Here is a 17,297-nt window from a genome sequence, read left to right on the forward strand (position 1 = left end):
GGCTCTCGTCCAAATACAGTATATCCTACTTAAAATCCCGTCCTACAACTTGGGTCCCCGCTACACAGGTCCCTTTGAGATCCTGGGACGAATCAACAACATAGCCTACAAATTGAAGTTGCCTGCTTCTCTGCATGTTCCCAACACCTTCCATGTGTATCTCCTTTAACTCGTGGTACTCAATTGCTTTCACTATTCACTTGGTCCCTCTCCTCTACCTGTTAGAACCAATAATGTCCTTGAGGTGAAGGATATACTTGCCATGCTATAGTCTGTTCAGAAATGACCATACAAATAAGCGAGGGGGAGGCGTGTGTTTACATGTAAAATCATCTTTGAAGCCCATCCTGCATGATAATATACAGTACAAACCAAAAGTTTGGACACACCTTCTCATTCCAAGATTTTTTTTTATTTTCATGACTATGAAAATTGTAGATTCACTTTGAAGGCATCAAAACTATGAATTAACACATGTGGAATTATATAATTAACAAAAAAGTGTGAAACAACTGAAAATATGTCTTATATTCTAGGTTCTTCAAAGTAGCCACCTTTTGCTTTGATTACTGCTTTGCACACTCTTGGCATTCCCTTGATGAGCTTCAAGACGTAGTCACCGGAAATGGTTTTCACTTCACAGGTGTGCCCTGTCAGGTTTAATACGTGGGATTTCTTGCCTTATAAATGGGGTTGGGACCATCAGTTGTGTCGTGCAGAAGTCTGGTGGATACACAGCTGATAGTCCTACTGAATAGACTGTTAGAATTTGTATTATGTGAAAACCTCAAAAAGAGGAAAAAAAATCCTCCAAAAAATTCAGTTAGAAACCAGACAGGCCAAAATGCATCTGCACTAATCCAGGATTAGTGCAGATGCATTTGGGCCTGTCTGGTTTGTAACAGAATTTGTATTACGGCAAGAAAAAAGCAGCTAAGTAAAGAAAAACGAGTGGCCATCATTACTTTAAGAAATGAAGGTCAGTCAGTCTGAAAAATTGGGATAACTTTGAGTGTCCCCAAGTGCAGTGGCAAAAACCATCAAGTGCTACAAAGAAACTGGCTCACATGAGGACCGCCCCAGGAAAGGAAGACCAAGAGTCACCTCTGCTGCGGAGGATAAGTTCATCTCAGAAATGGCAGGTTAACAGCAGCTCAGATTAGAGACCAGGTCAATGCCACACAGAGTTCTAGCAGCAGACACATCTCTACATCAACTGTTAAGAGGAGACTTTGTGCAGCACGCCTTCATGGTAAAATAGCTGCTAGGAAACCACTGCTAAGGACAGACAACAAGCAGAAGAGACTTGTTTGGGCTAAAGAACACAAGGAATGGACATTAGACCAGTGGAAATCTGTGCTTTGGTCTGATGAGTCCAAATTTGAGATCTTTGGTTCCAACCACCGTGTCTTTGTGCGACGCAGAAAAGGTGAACGGATGGACTCTACATGCCTGGTTCCCAACGTGAAGCATGGAGGAAGAGGTGTGATGGTGTGGGGGTGCTTTGCTGGTGACACTGATGGGGATTTATTCAAAATTGAAGGCATACTGAACCAGCATGGCTACCACAGCATCTTGCAGCGGCATGCTATTCCATCCGGTTTGTGTTTACTTGGACCATCATTTATTTTTCACTAGGACAATGACCCCAAACACACCTCCAGGCTGTGTAAGGGCTATTTGACCAAGAAGGAGAGTGATGGGGTGCTATGCCAGATGACCTGGCCTCCACAGTCACCAGACCTGAACCCAATCGAGATAGTTTGGGGTGAGCTGGACCGCAGAGTGAAGGCAAAAGGGCCAACAAGTGCTAAGCATCTCTGGGAACTGCTTCAAGACTGTTGGAAAACCATTTCCGGTGTCTACCTCTTGAAGCTCATCCTGAGAATGCCAAGAGTGTGCAAAGCAGTAATCAAAGCAAAAGGTGGCTACTTTGAAGAACCTAGAATATAAGACATATTTTCAGTTGTTTCACACTTTTTTGTTAATTATATAATTCCACATGTGTTAGTTCATAGTTTTGATGCCTTCAGAGCGAATCTACAATTTTCATAGTCATGAAAATAAAGAAAACTCTTTGAATGAGAAGGTGTGTCCAAACTTTTGGCCTGTACTGTATGTGAATCTAAGGAAAATGTAGAGTCCCTGTGGGTGGAGATAAGGTGAGGGGAAAAATAATAAATTACTGAGAGTGGTGTGTTAGAAGTCTCCAAAAATAATGGAAGCAACACAGAATATCCTTGTAAATCAAATATATGAAGCAGCGACTCAAGGAGAAGTCATTATTATGGGGGTTCCCCAATGTATTTCAGGGTAGTTGAACAGAAACCTGCAGTTCCAGCAAAGGTAATGGGTTTTTGACATCTATGAGAGACAATTACCTTTCACAACTGGTTCAGGACCCAACAAGAGGGGGGGGGGGGGCACTGCTAGACCTAATATTAACCAACATGCCAGACCGCATATCAAATGTAAGGGTTGGGGGTCACTTGGGTAATAGTGATCACAAAATAATAAGTTATCAGGTGTCCTTTAATAAGATGTGTAGTAGAGGGGTTACAAGGACACTAAACTTCAGGAAGGCAAATTTCCAACGGATGAGAGATGATCTTGGTGCAATTAACTGGGACGATATCTTGAGGCATAAAAATACACAAAGAAAATGGGAGACGTTTATTAGCATCCTGAATAGGACCTGTGCACAATATGGGAATAAACATGCTAGAAATAGGAGGAGACCACTATGGCTAAATAGAGCTGTAAGGGGGTGCAATAAGTGACAAAAAGAAAGCATTTAGAGAATTAAAGCAAGTAGGTAGTGATGAGGCATTAACTAAATACAGAAGATTAAATAAATTCTGTAAAAAGCAAATCAAGGCAGCAAAGATTGAGACAGAGAGACTCATTGCCAGAGAAAGTAAAAATAATCCCAAAATATTCTTTAACTACATAAATAGTAAGAAGCTAAAAAATGATAGTGTTGGTCCCCTGAAAAATAGTCTGGGTGAAATGGTGGATGAGGAAAAAGCCAATATGCTAAATGACTTTTTTTCAACAGTATCTACACAAGAAAATCCCATGACGGATAACATGATCAGGGATAAAAATTCTCCATTAAATGTCACCTGCTTAACCCAGCAGGAAGTACGGCGGCGTCTAAAAATCACTAAAATTGACAAATCCCCAGGCCCGGATGGGATACACCCCCGAGTACTGCAGGAATTAAGTACAGTTATAGATAGACCATTACTCTTAATCTTTAAAGATTCCATAATAACAGGGTCTGTACCACAGGACTGGCGTATGGCAAATGTGGTGCCATTATTCAAAAAGGGGACAAAAACTGAACTTGGAAATTATAGGCCAGTGAGCTTAACCTCTACTGTGGGTAAAATCCTGGAGGGTTTTCTAAGAGATGCCACACTGGAGTATCTGAAGAAGAATAACCTCATGACCCAATATCAACATGGGTTTACAAGGGACCGTTCCTGTCAGACTAATCTGATAAGCTTTTATGAAGAGGTAAGTTCCGGACTGGACCAAGGGAATGCAGTGGACGTGGTGTACATGGACTTTTCAAAAGCTTTTGATACGGTGCCACACAAAAGGTTGATACATAAAATGAGAACAATGGGGATAGGGGAAAATATGTGTAGGTGGGTTAAGAGCTGGCTCAGGGATAGGAAACAAAGGGTGGTTATTAATGGAGCACACTCGGACTGGGTCACGGTTAGCAGTGGGGTACCACAGGGGTCAGTTTTGGGCCAGCTTCTTTTTAACATATTTATTAATGACCTTGTAGGGGGCATAGAGAGTAGAATTTCAATATTTGCAGATGACACTAAACTCTGCAGGGTGATCAATACAGAGGAGGACAATTTTACATTACAGGAGGATTTATGTAAACTAGAAGCTTGGGCTGATAAATGGCAAATGAGCTTTAATGGGGATAAATGTAAGGTCATGCAATTGGGTAGAACAAACAAGATGTTTAATTATGTGCTTAATTGTAAAACACTGGGCAAAACTGTCACTGAAAAAGACCTGGGTGTATGGGTGGACGACAAACTCACATTTAGTGGCCAGTGTCAGGCAGCTGCTGCAAAGGCAAATAAAATAATGGGATGCATTAAAAGAGGCTTAGGCCGGTTTCACATTAGCGCATTTTCAGCGCGCGCACGGCCGGGGGTAGCTCCGCCCCCGATCCGGCTCTCTGCCCGGCGTGCCCGCCCCTTCCTTGTAGCGCCGCCTCCTAGCGGACAGCGGCGCCTGCGATCGGCGCACCCTATCTTTAGCATAGGGTGCGCCGATCGTGCGCAGGCCGTGCGCTAGTTGCGCTTTGACCTGCGCTGCGCACTTTTGACGGTGCGCCGTGCGCGCCAAAATCCGAAAAGTTTGATTTTGGCGCGCACGGCGCACCGTCAAAAGTGCGCAGCGCAGGTCAAAGCGCAACTAGCGCACGGCCTGCGCACCCTATGCTAAAGATAGGGTGCGCCGATCGCAGGCGCCGCTGTCCGCTAGGAGGCGGCGCTACAAGGAAGGGGCGGGCACGCCGGGCAGAGAGCCGGATCGGGGGCAGAGCTACCCCCGGCCGTGCGCGCGCTGAAAATGCGCTAATGTTAAACCGGCCATAGATGCTCATGAGGAGAACATAATTTTACCTCTATATAAGTCACTAGTGCGACCACACTTAGAATACTGCATACAGTTCTAGTCTCCGGTGTATAAGAAAGACATAGCTGAACTGGAGCGGGTGCAGAGAACAGCGACCAAGGTTATTAGGGAACTGGGGGGGGTCTGCAATACCAAGACAGGTTATTATACTTGGGGTTATTTAGTTTGGAGAATCGAAGGCTTAGGGGTGATCTTATTACAATGTATAAATATATGCGGGGACAGTACATAGACCTTTCTAATGATCTTTTTACTCTTAGACCTGTGACGGGGACAAGGGGGCATCCTCTACGTCTGGAGGAAAGAAGGTTTAAGCATACTCACAGACACGGATTCTTTACTGTAAGAGCAGTGAGACTATGGAACTCTCTGCCATATGATGTTGTAATGAGTGATTCCCTACTAAAATTTAAGAAGGGACTGGATGCCTTTCTTGAAAAGTATAATATTACAGGGTATATACACTAGATTCCTTAATATTGCGTTGATCCAGGGAGCTAGTCTGATTGCCGTATGTGAAGTCGGGAAGGAATATTTTCCCCAATGTGAAGCTTACAGTTAGCCACATAGGTTTTTTTGCCTTCCTCTGGATCAACGTTAGGGCAAGTTAGGATAGGCTATGGGTTGAACTAGATAAAGTCTTTCATCAAACTTAACAACTATGTTAGTGTGTGATTTTCTAACTTGTCAGCACATTCTCCGTACACTATTATTTGGCTTTGTAGTTTACAGTTCCGGGCAGGTAAGGGTCAGCATCTCCTAATCCCAGGGGGTAGGGGGAACCTCAAGGTTGTAAGTCCTATAGATAAGGGCTTTCACAAATTCACAAAATCATTTGAACATTTTCAGATGGAGGAGGATGTTATACTCTAGAGGCAAAATGGTGATCACACGATTGTGATGTGGCCGAACTACTCCACTGAAAGGAGCCGCAGCCGGTGACTGAGAAGAAACTCTAACTACTCTGCATTTAGTGGTTACTACTCACCTGGGTAGCCATATGTAGAAATCTCCTCTTTACACCGCTCATCACCCCTCACATATGTCTCTGTAGAATTAATATGGGTCAGATCTTCACCCTGAAACAAATATTATAAAAGTCACAGACAGATGGAGAAGTCACATCAATGATCAGCTCTAATCCTGCCATCTCCACCGTTCTCATTACACAAGTATAAAACATATAATACTGGTGGATAAAACAAGACTGAGCACAAGACCTTCACAGCCGTCTACACATCATAGGGGAGATCTCATGACACCTTCTCTCCATCTACCTGATGATCCTGAGGAACAAGAAGAAGAGGACGGGGACATCTCTCTGGTGTTGTCCTCTTACTGGATAGATCTGGAGGAAACACATACAGGGACTGAATTCATTCTTTACTTACAGATAATTATAGGCCGTGTGTATCTAGTCCTGTCTATTACCTGGTGATGTGAGGGGCTGGGGAACCTCCATCATGACGTCCTTGTACAGATCTCTGTGTCCTTCTAAATACTCCCACTGCTCCATGGAGAAATAGACAGCGACATCCTGACACCTTATAGGAACCTGACACATACAATGATACTGTCATCCCCCGATCCCTTCATAGTGTTACTGTATAATGTCCCAGCATTCCCAGCAGTGTCACCTCTCCAGTCAGCAGCTCAATCATCTTGTAGGTGAGTTCTAGGATCTTTTGGTCATTGATGTTCTCATGTATCAGGGGGTGAGGTGGAGGCCCCATGATTGGGCTCAGGGGTCTTCCGCATCCCTCAGACACAGGGTCCTGACAGCGCTCACTAGAGGTCTTCTTCACCACGGTGTAATCCTGGTTATGGAGAGACACATTAATAAATCTCACTACAGACATTTCCAGAGCCCTCACCTCTCCAGTTCTGTCCATCTGTTATTCCCATAGATAAGAATGATGTAATGTGACGTCATCAGAATCTCTCACCTCTCCAGTAAGCCGGAAGAGGATCTCTAGGGTGAGGTGTAATATCCTCTCCGCCATCTGGTCTCTGTCCACATCCATCCTTGATGATCAATTCACAAAATTCTCTTAATATAAAAGATGCCCACTGAAAGGATCTGATATCATAAGGAAATGAATAGGAAGAAAATGAGCCAATGTAACATCATAAAGAACTAGCTCAAGAGCCCGGTGTCGCCTGGGCATAGTAACCAACTGTGGTTAGTTATAACAAATTATAATGATTATATTGCACATAAAAACCGTGCATCTAATCCTATCCTGTGTGATACTGTCTGCTGAGCCGTATATCTAATCCTCTCCTGTGTGATACTGACTGCTGAGCCATGTATCTAATCCTATCCTGTGTGGTACTGACTGCTGAGCCGTGTATCTAATCCTATCCTGTGTGATACTGACTGCTGAGCCGTGTATCTAATCCTATCCTGTGTGATACTGACTGCTGAGCCGTGTATCTAATCCTCTCCTGTGTGATACTGCCTGCTGAGCCGTGTATCTAATCCTATCCTGTGTGATACTGACTGCTGAGCCGTGTATCTAATCCTATCCTGTGTGATACTGTCTGCTGAGCCGTGTATCTAATCCTATCCTGTGTAATACTGACTGCTGAGCCATGTATCTAATCCTCTCCTGTGTGATACTGACTGCTGAGCCATGTATCTAATCCTCTCCTGTGTGATACTGACTGCTGAGCTGTGTATCTAATCCTATCCTGTGTGATACTGACTGCTGAGCTGTGTATCTAATCCTATCCTGTGTGATACTGCCTGCTGAGCCGTGTATCTAATCCTCTCCTGTGTGATACTGACTGCTGAGCTGTGTATCTAATCCTCTCCTGTGTGATACTGACTGCTGAGCCGTGTATCTAATCCTATCCTGTGTGATACTGACTGCTGAGCTGTGTATCTAATCCTCTCCTGTGTGATACTGGGCTCCCCCTGCAGTCTGTGTCAGAGGGTGGTCTGTGTTGCCACGGTAATAAATTGTGTTATTTCCAGCTTTACAGAAGGACGATAACACCATAGAAATGATAAGAATAATAGGCCTCAGTTACCACAACTGTCTACAAAGAAAACTGTTGCTGATAGCAACCAATCACAGCTCATTTTTCATCTTTTAAACAGCTCTGGGACAGTGTGGCGAGTTTTGAGTGGCGACTTTTGTGTTTGGACTTTTATGTGGCGAGGTTGGTGTATGTGGTGAAATGTGTGCTGACTGCTGAGGGTGGTATATGTGGTGAAGCACGTGGTAGTGTGTGGCGCATTTTGTGTGTGTGTGTTCATATCCCCGTGTGTGGTGAGTATCCCATGTCAGGGCCCCACCTTAGCAACTGTACGGTATATTCTCTTTGGCGCCATCGCTCTCATTGTTTAAGTCCCCCTTGTTCACATCTGGCAGCTGTCAATTTGCCTCCAACACTTTTCCTTTCACTTTTCCCCATTATGTAGATAGGGGCAAAATTGTTTGGTGAATTGGAACGCGCGGGTTAAAATTTCGCCTCACAACATAGCCTATGACGCTCTCGGGGTCCAGACGTGTGACTGTGCAAAATTTTGTGGCTGTAGCTGCGCCGGTGCAGATGCCAATCCCGGACATACACACATACATACACACCCACATTGAGCAATGAATATGTAGCTACTGTATTCTCTAGTTTTGTATGGACTGGAACACAAATTACAATTGTTTGTTGCACTTAGTTCTTGTATTCAAGCGCTCTTGGTTCTGGTCATGTATTCATATACAGGTGCATCTCCCAAAATTAGAATATCATCAAAACTTTAATTTCAGCTCTTCAATACACAAAGTGAAACTCATCTATTATAGAGTCATTACACGCAGAGTGATCTATTTCACGTGTTTATTTCTGTTAATGTTGATGATTACGGCTTACAGCCAATGAAAACCCAAAAGTCATTATCTCAGTAAATTAGAACACTTTATAACACCAGCTTGAAAAATGATTGTAAAATCCGAAATGTTGTCCTACTGAAATGTACAGTTAGGTCCATATATATTTGGACAGAGACAACATTTTTCTAATTTTGGTTCTAGACATTACCACAATGAATTTTAAACAAAACAATTCAGATGCAGTTGAAGTTCAGACTTTCAGCTTTCATTTGAGGTTATCCACATTAAAATTGGATGAAGGGTTTAGGAGTTTCAGCTCCTTAACTTGAGCCACCCTGTTTTTAAAGGGACCAAAAGTAATTGGACAGATTTAAATAATTGTAAATAAAATGTTCATTTCTAGTACTTGGTTGAAAACCCTTTGTTGGCAATGACTGCCTGAAGTCTTGAACTCATGGACATCACCAGACGCTGTGTTTCCTCCTTTTTGATGCTCTGCCAGGCCTTCACTGTGGTGGTTTTCAGTTGCTGTTTGTTTGTGAGCCTTTCTGTCTGAAGTTTAGTCTTTAACAAGTGAAATGCATGCTCAATTGTGTTGGGATCAGGTGACTGACTTGGCCATTCAAGAATATTCCACTTCTTTGCTTTAATAAACCCCTGGGTTGCTTTGGCTTTATGTTTTGGGTCATTGGTCGTCGTTTCATACTACAGATGGACAATCAGTTTGGCTGCATTTGGCTGGATCTGAGCACACAGTATGGCTCTGAATACCTCAGAATTCATTCGGCTGCTTCTGTCTTGTGTCACATCATCAATAAACACTAGTGACCCAGTGCTGCTGGCAGCCATGCATGCCCAAGCCGTCACACTGCCTCCGCCGTGTTTTACAGATGATGTGGTATGCTTTGGATCATGAGCTGTACCACGCCTTCGCCATACTTTTCTCTTTCCATCATTCTGGTAGAGGTTGATCTTGGTTTCATCTGTCCAAAGAATGTTCTTCCAGAACTGTGCTGGCTTTTTTAGATGTTTTTTTAGCCTTTTTATTCTTGATGCTTATGAGTGGCTTGCACCGTGCAGTGAACCCTCTGTATTTACTTTCATGCAGTCTTCTCTTTATGGTAGATTTGGATATTGATACGCCTACCTGCTGGAGAGTGTTGTTCACTTGGTTGGCTGTTGTGAAGGGGTTTCTCTTCTCCATGGAGATTATTCTGCGATCATCCACCACTGTTGTCTTCCATGGGCACCCAGGTCTTTTTGCATTGATGAGTTCACCAGTGCTTTCTTTCTCAGGATGTACAGACTGTAGATTTTGCCACTCCTAATGTTGTAGCAATTTCTCGGATGGGTTTTTTCTGTTTTTGCAGCTTAAGGATGGCTTGTTTCACCTGCATGGAGAGCTCCTTTGACCACCTGTTTCCTTCACAGCAAAATCTTCCAAATTCAAGCACCACACCTCAAATCAGCTCCAGGCCTTTTATCTGCTTAATTGAGAATGACATAACGAAGGGATTGCCCACACCTGTCCATGAAATAGCCTTGGAGTCAATTGTCCAATTACTTTTGGTCCCTTTAAAAACAGGGTGGCACATGTTAAGGAGCTGAAACTTCTAAACCCTTCATCTAATTTTAATGTGGATACCCTCAAATGAAAGCTCAAAGTCTGAACTTCAACTGCATCTGAATTGTTTTGTTTATAATTCATTGTGGTAATGTCTAGAACCAAAATTAGAAAATGTTGTCTCTGTCCAAATATATATGGACCTAACTATGTTCAGTAAATGCACTCAATACGGGGCTCCTTTTCCATCAATTACTGCATCAATGCAGCATGGCATGGAGGCGATCAGCCTGTGGCACTGGTGAGATGCTATGGAAGCCCAGGTTGCTTTGATAGCAGCCTTCAGCTTGTCTGCACTGTTGGGTCTGGTGTCTCTCATCTTCCTCTTGACAATACCTCATAGATTCTCTATGGGGTTAAGGTCAGGCGAGTTTGCAGCCAATCAAGCACAGTGATACTGTTTTTACACCAGGTATTGGTACTTTCGGCAGTGTGGACAGGTGCCCAAGTCCTGCTGGAGAATGAAATTTCCATCTCCAAAAATCTTGTGGGCAGAGGGAAGCATGAAGTGCTCTAAAGTTTCCTGGTAGACGGCTGCGCTGACCTTGGTCTTGATAAAACACAGTGGACCTACACCAGCAGATGACATGGCTCCCTAAACCATGTCGGAATCTGTGGACTCTTTTGAACCAGCATGGCTATTTAATTTTTTTTTTTTTTTTTTTTTTTATAATTTGATGAACTAGGGGGTAGGGGAGATTTTTTTTTTTTTTTTTTTACAAATAAAATATTTTTATGTGTTTATTTTCTCTTTCAGCATACTGAGTTAGTAATGGGGGTGTCTGACAAATGTCTCTCCAACACTAACCCCTAGGATTGATGCCAGCAAACATAACCCCCCCCCCCCCCCCCCCAAAACATTACCTTCTCAATTGCCAATGCACCAAGGCAATCTGGAAGAGCCAGGCAAAGTGGCAGAATTGACACTTCTAATGAAATGCACCACTTCTGGGGTGGCTGAAAACTGATATTTTTAGGCTGCGAAGGGGCCAATATCCATGGACCTTCCCAGCCTGATAATATCACCCCTCGGCTGTCTGCTTTACCTTGGCCAGTTAATAAAAAGAAGAGGCACCCCACATCATTTAAGTTAAATTAATAAGATTAAAAAAGGTTAAATACACCCTATGGTGTCACATGAAAGGCACTAAAGAGTGCAACTTTATAATATTTAGGTGGCTTGACAATAATCTAAGTCTCCCTCCTATAACAACTCTTCCTGAACTGCCTCCAGAGGACGGTGTGCCGAGCATCGCGTCACCAGGTTTTCTATAATACCAACATGGCTGCGGAATTACAGTGTCCGGGGGCAATTCTCGTATGTTTATTGGCTAACAGTCAGAAATCTCGTGGGCCGAGAACTGGAAAACTGCCGTAGTCGATTGAGTAATGAGCGCATCCAAACGCCCCGATGCCTGATCGAGTCCAGGAGAGCGCGGTCATCACTGGTACCTACATTATTGTGCTGGAGCAGAACTAGGAGAAACTGCATTCTGTCCACAGCTGTGACGTCACAGTTCACAACACACAGGGACCACAAAGAGTCTCAGTGCTGAAGGGTTAATATCCTCCATGACAAGTAATGGAGAATCTCCACATCCCTCCACCTGCAGAGCTGCACTCCACATAGAGAATAATGGAGCCTCCGGCACCGACCTCCACCCGCAGAGCCGCACTCCACATAGAGAATAATGGAGCCTCCAGCACCGACCTCCACCCGCAGATCCGCACTCCACATAGAGAATAATGGAGCCTCCGGCACCGACCTCCACCCGCAGAGCCGCACTCCACATAGAGAATAATGGAGCCTCCGGCACCGACCTCCACCCGCAGAGCCGCACTCCACAAAGAGAATAATGGAGCCTCCGGCACCGACCTCCACCCGCAGAGCCGCACTCCACATAGAGAATAATGGAGCCTCCAACACCGACCTCCACCCGCAGAGCCGCACTCCACATAGAGAATAATGGAGCCTCTAGCACCGACCTCCACCCGCAGAGCCGCACTCCACATAGAGAATAATGGAGCCTCCGGCACTGACCTCCTCCCGCAGAGCCGCACTCCACATAGAGAATAATGGAGCCTCCAGCACCGACCTCCACCCGCAGAGCCGCATTCCACATAGAGAATAATGGCGCCTCCAGCACCGACCTCCACCCGCAGAGCCGCACTCCACATAGAGAATAATGGAGCCTCCGGCACCGACCTCCACCCGCAGAGCCGCACTCCACATAGAGAATAATGGAGCCTCCGGCACCGACCTCCACCCGCAGAGCCGCACTCCACAAAGAGAATAATGGAGCCTCCGGCACCGACCTCCACCCGCAGAGCCGCACTCCACATAGAGAATAATGGAGCCTCCAACACCGACCTCCACCCGCAGAGCCGCACTCCACATAGAGAATAATGGAGCCTCTAGCACCGACCTCCACCCGCAGAGCCGCACTCCACATAGAGAATAATGGAGCCTCCAGCACCGACCTCCACCCGCAGAGCCGCACTCCACATAGAGAATAATGGAGCCTCCAGCACCGACCTCCACCCGCAGAGCCGCACTCCACATAGAGAATAATGGAGCCTCCGGCACTGACCTCCTCCCGCAGAGCCGCACTCCACATAGAGAATAATGGAGCCTCCAGCACCGACCTCCACCCGCAGAGCCACATTCCACATAGAGAATAATGGCGCCTCCAGCACCGACCTCCACCCGCAGAGCAGCACTCCACATAGAGAATAATGGAGCCTCCAGCACCGACCTCCACCCGCAGAGCCGCACTCCACATAGAGAATAATGGAGCCTCCAGCACCGACCTCCACCCGCAGAGCCGCACTCCACATAGAGAATAATGGCGCCTCCGGCACCGACCTCCATCCGCAGAGCCGCACTCCACATAGAGAATAATGGAGCCTCCGGCACCGACCTCCACCCGCACAGCCGCACTCCACATAGAGAATAATGGAGCCTCCAGCACCGACCTCCACCCGCAGAGCCACACTCCACATAGAGAATAATGGAGCCTCCAGCACCGACCTCCACCCGCAGAGCCGCACTCCACATAGAGAATAATGGAGCCTCCAGCACTGACCTCCACCCGCAGAGCCACACTCCACATAGAGAATAATGGAGCCTCCAGCACTGACCTCCACCCGCAGAGCCCCACTCCACATAGAGAATAATGGAGCCTCCAGCACCAACTTCCACCCGCAGAGCCACACTCCACATAGAGAATAATGGAGCCTCCGGCACTGACCTCCACCCGCAGAGCCACACTCCACATAGAGAATAATGGAGCCTCCAGCACCGACCTCCACCCGCAGAGCCGCACTCCACATAGAGAATAATGGAGCCTCCAGCACCGACCTCCACCCGCAGAGCCGCACTCCACATAGAGAATAATGGGGCCTCCAGCACTGACCTCCACCCGCAGAGCCACACTCCACATAGAGAATAATGGAGCCTCCAGCACCGACCTCCACCCGCAGAGCCTCACTCCACATAGAGAATAATGGAGCCTCCAGCACCGACCTCCACCCGCAGAGCCGCACTCCACATAGAGAATAATGGAGCCTCCAGCACCGACCTCCACCCGCAGAGCCGCACTCCACATAGAGAATAATGGGGCCTCCAGCACTGACCTCCACCCGCAGAGCCACACTCCACATAGAGAATAATGGAGCCTCCAGCACCAACTTCCACCCGCAGAGCCACACTCCACATAGAGAATAATGGAGCCTCCAGCACCGACCTCCACCCACAGAGCCGCACTCCACATAGAGAATAATGGAGCCTCCAGCACCGACCTCCACCTGCAGAGCCGCACTCCACATAGAGAATAATGGAGCCTCCAGCACCGACCTCCACCCGCAGAGCCTCACTCCACATAGAGAATAATGGAGCCTCCAGCACCGACCTCCACCCGCAGAGCCCCACTCCACATAGAGAATAATGGAGCCTCCAGCACCGTCCTCCACCCGCAGAGCCGCACTCCACATAGAGAATAATGGAGCCTCCGGCACCGACCTCCACCCGCAGAGCCGTACTCCACATAGAGAATAATGGAGCCTCCAGCACCGTCCTCCACCCGCAGAGCCGTACTCCACATAGAGAATAATGGAGCCTCCAACACTGACCTCCACCCGCAGAGCCGCACTCCACATATATGGCTGCTCTGTGCGCACAGGACCTGTGATGAGGTCACAGGAGGGGAGGAGTCAGGGGTCACATGATCAGGGGCCTCAGTGTATGCAGGTCAGGACTCTGCTGTGCTGTTATGGTGCTGGATGAGGGAAAGTTTGTGTGTGGGGTCAGGAGGGGTTTAGGCTATGTGCCCACGTTGCAGAAATGGAGCAGAATTTTCCTCAGCATTTCCACAACTCCCTGCCGCGGGTAAAATTTATGTGGAATTCGCATGCGTTTTCCCGCTAAACACAAGCGTTTTTAGATTGCAGAATGCCTGCGCTTTTCCAAGCGATTTGAAGCATCGCTTGGAAAGGTGATTGACAGGTTGGTCACACTTGTTGAGCATAGCAGCATCAATAGTAAAAGATAGAATGTTAAAAATATAGAGATATACTCACCCTCCTACAGCTCCAGGAGTCATCCCGCCCCTCATTGGTGCTGCCGGCATCTTCCGTTCCCAGAGATGCCTTGCGACAATGACCTCTGATGATGTAGCATCACGCGATCGCGACGTCATCAGAGGTAATTTGCACAATGCGTCCCTGGGAATGGAAGATGTCGGGAGCATGGTGAGAGGACTCCGGGGGCCACCAGAAGGTGAGTATATGACTATTTGTTATTTTAATTCTATTTTATACAGGTATATGGTTCCCAGGGCCTGAAGGACAGTCTCCTCTCCTACAGACCCTGGGTACGATCCGCACATTGAGTGCTCATTTTACGCATGGTGGGCATAGCCACATGTGTAAAGTGAGCGCTTCAATGCAATCCTATGGGTGCGGAATCGCCGCAATTCAGCAAAAATAATGAACATGCTGCGGATCTTTGTGGGAGGAACAGCCCCCGTCGAGTGTCTGGGCCGGAACCAGAGGAGCCGTCAAATGGGTTCCGGGGGAAACTGTTCCCGGGGGACAGGATTCGAGGACAGACCGTTGTGACAGACAGATGGCCTGGGGGAGGAACCGGTATAAAGGAGGCGGGGAATTCCCCAGACGATGAGTCAGCAGACCGGGACAGAGACAGCAGGAGAGCATGGGAGCGACTACCAGGTAGAGCGACTCACCAGCGCCAGGGAGGACACCCACTGAGGACTCCAGAGGGGACGGTATCCGGAGAACCGTCCGAGACTTGTTGCCCCGCTCCAGCCCGCGGCCACTGCAGCCCCAGTACAGCTCGCGGCCGCTGTCGCCTCCCCTCTGCCCGCGGCTGCGGCCTACCCGCGGCCGCCCACGGCCGCCTCTCCTGAGCCTGCAGCCGCAGCCTGTTCCCTGCTACCTGCGCCCGCCTGCTCTCACCAGTGGCCGCGGCCAGCACTGCGCTGTCGGCGGCCACCACTGTCCCGCTCTGGTCTGTAGCAGGGGCCGGGCCTCAGCTGATCACGGACTCCCCATCGCAGCCATTAGCTGCGCAGGTGGCCTGTGACTTGCCACCATACAGCGCTGCCGCCTGCTCTGGACCGGGATCTGCAGCCCGTCCATCCAAGGACTCCGCTGGGGCCTGTGGGGCTCCAGTGTCCTCAGCGTGCCGGAGAGCGCGAAGACTTCATCAATGCCTCAGCAAATGGGCCCAGCAACTACACCGCCAAATGACCACCAGCCCGAATGGCGAGGGACATCTGGACGGCTAAGTAGACTCTAGACTTAAGGACCCATAGTCAGCCATACCGCGGCCCTTTAGTGACCAGCTGTTGCCGGGAGTAGTCGTGTTCCACACAACTGTGTTTGCTTGTTTAGAGCCCCTGCGTGGGCAACCTGTGTTACCCCTGTTTTGGTGATCAGGCCGTGACTGAGGAAAGTCCCCTCAAGTCTCATAAACGTTATTATAAAAAGCACCGGAGTTGTCTCGTGACTCGACACTGCATCCTGCGTACCTGCTAGCACTACATTTGGCGTAGTCGGCAGGATGCAGTCTCCGAGCGCAGACGGCGGTGTGCCTGATCAGAGTGGGGTTGCAGGCACTGCTGATGACGGGGGGTCCCCGCTCCAGCATCTCACTGGGGGGCTATGCTAAGTAACTTGCCCCGGTTTTCTGGCTCCGATACGCTGTTGTGGAGCTGGACAGAACGGATGCGGGGCCTTTTCCACATGCACCCCATGGACTCCGGGACCCGTTAATCAAACAGGCATTGCGGGAGCAGATCCGAGTGAACCCACGTTTATCCTTCTCTGAAGTGGGGAGTCAGGCCTTGGTGCAAGAGCAGGAGCAGGGGATGACGGCTCCTGTGGGGAAGGCCCGGAGCATGGAGTCTTCCGTAAGTGTTGTCGAAGAACCTCATTGGATTGAGGAAATGAGACAAGAACTGAAGAGTATCCGGGGCGAGCTGGCCGAAGTGAAGAAGAGAACGGAGCCCGCGCCCGGCCGGCCTGGCTTCAATTCCGGGCCCTGGGGGCCTCGCAATGCCGGGGGTGGCCGAGCCTCACCGCCCCGGTGTTATGAGTGTGGAAAACTGGGCCACTTCGCCCGGGAGTGTCCGCGGCGCGGGAAGTACCCACCCCGGCGGACATTAAACTAGAGGGCTCCGGGCATGGGGGACGCCGCTCGGAGCTGGAAGCCACAATGAGGGGTGGTGGAAGTCCCAAAGAACTGGTCGCTGAGTGCCCAATAGTATGAAATCGATGGAGGGAGTCATATCTAAAGAAGAATATAATGCTGTCTGCAGAACCTGCAGGGCACAAATCAGATTATCTAAAGCTGACAATGAATTGAGGCTTGCAAGAGATGTCAAAAGCAATAATAAAGGATTTTGGGGATATGTCAAAAGTAAAAGAAAATTCAAAGGTGCTATAGGATTTTTACAGGAAGAAAATGATGAAATTCCTATTTTGCGTCTGTTTTCTCTCAGAAAGGAAATGTAACATCAACTGTTCTTCACTGTCCTATTAAGGGAATAGAAAAATCCATGATATCTATAAACAGAAAGATAGTGAGGAAACACTTAGCTAACCTAAATGAATTCAAGTCTCCAGGTCCAGATGAATTACAC

The 17,297-nt window shown here is 47.9% G+C and overlaps 2 protein-coding genes across 3 annotated transcripts in view; one reads left to right on the plus strand and one right to left on the minus strand.

The window, feature by feature from the left end:
- Positions 1–14,405, minus strand: part of LOC141094170 (oocyte zinc finger protein XlCOF8.4-like) — a 44,619-nt gene extending 30,214 nt beyond the window's left edge. For both annotated transcript variants that reach the window (XM_073579927.1, XM_073579926.1), the window contains exons 1-6: positions 14,156–14,405; positions 6,621–6,754; positions 6,312–6,491; positions 6,106–6,229; positions 5,952–6,022; positions 5,663–5,753 (exon numbers count right to left, since the gene is read on the minus strand). In XM_073579927.1, coding sequence (XP_073436028.1) covers positions 5,663–5,753; positions 5,952–6,022; positions 6,106–6,229; positions 6,312–6,491; positions 6,621–6,698 — 544 coding nt within the window. In that variant the 5' untranslated portion in view covers positions 6,699–6,754; positions 14,156–14,405. The remainder of the gene's footprint in view (positions 1–5,662; positions 5,754–5,951; positions 6,023–6,105; positions 6,230–6,311; positions 6,492–6,620; positions 6,755–14,155) is intronic.
- Positions 1–17,297, plus strand: part of LOC141094139 (uncharacterized) — a 305,335-nt gene that overhangs the window by 86,811 nt on the left and 201,227 nt on the right. The window lies entirely within an intron of this gene.

This window comes from Dendrobates tinctorius, unplaced genomic scaffold (genome assembly GCF_039654945.1).
Source record: "Dendrobates tinctorius isolate UK_male_01 unplaced genomic scaffold, ASM3965494v1 ptg000063l, whole genome shotgun sequence".
NCBI classification, from domain to species: Eukaryota; Metazoa; Chordata; class Amphibia; order Anura; family Dendrobatidae; genus Dendrobates; species Dendrobates tinctorius.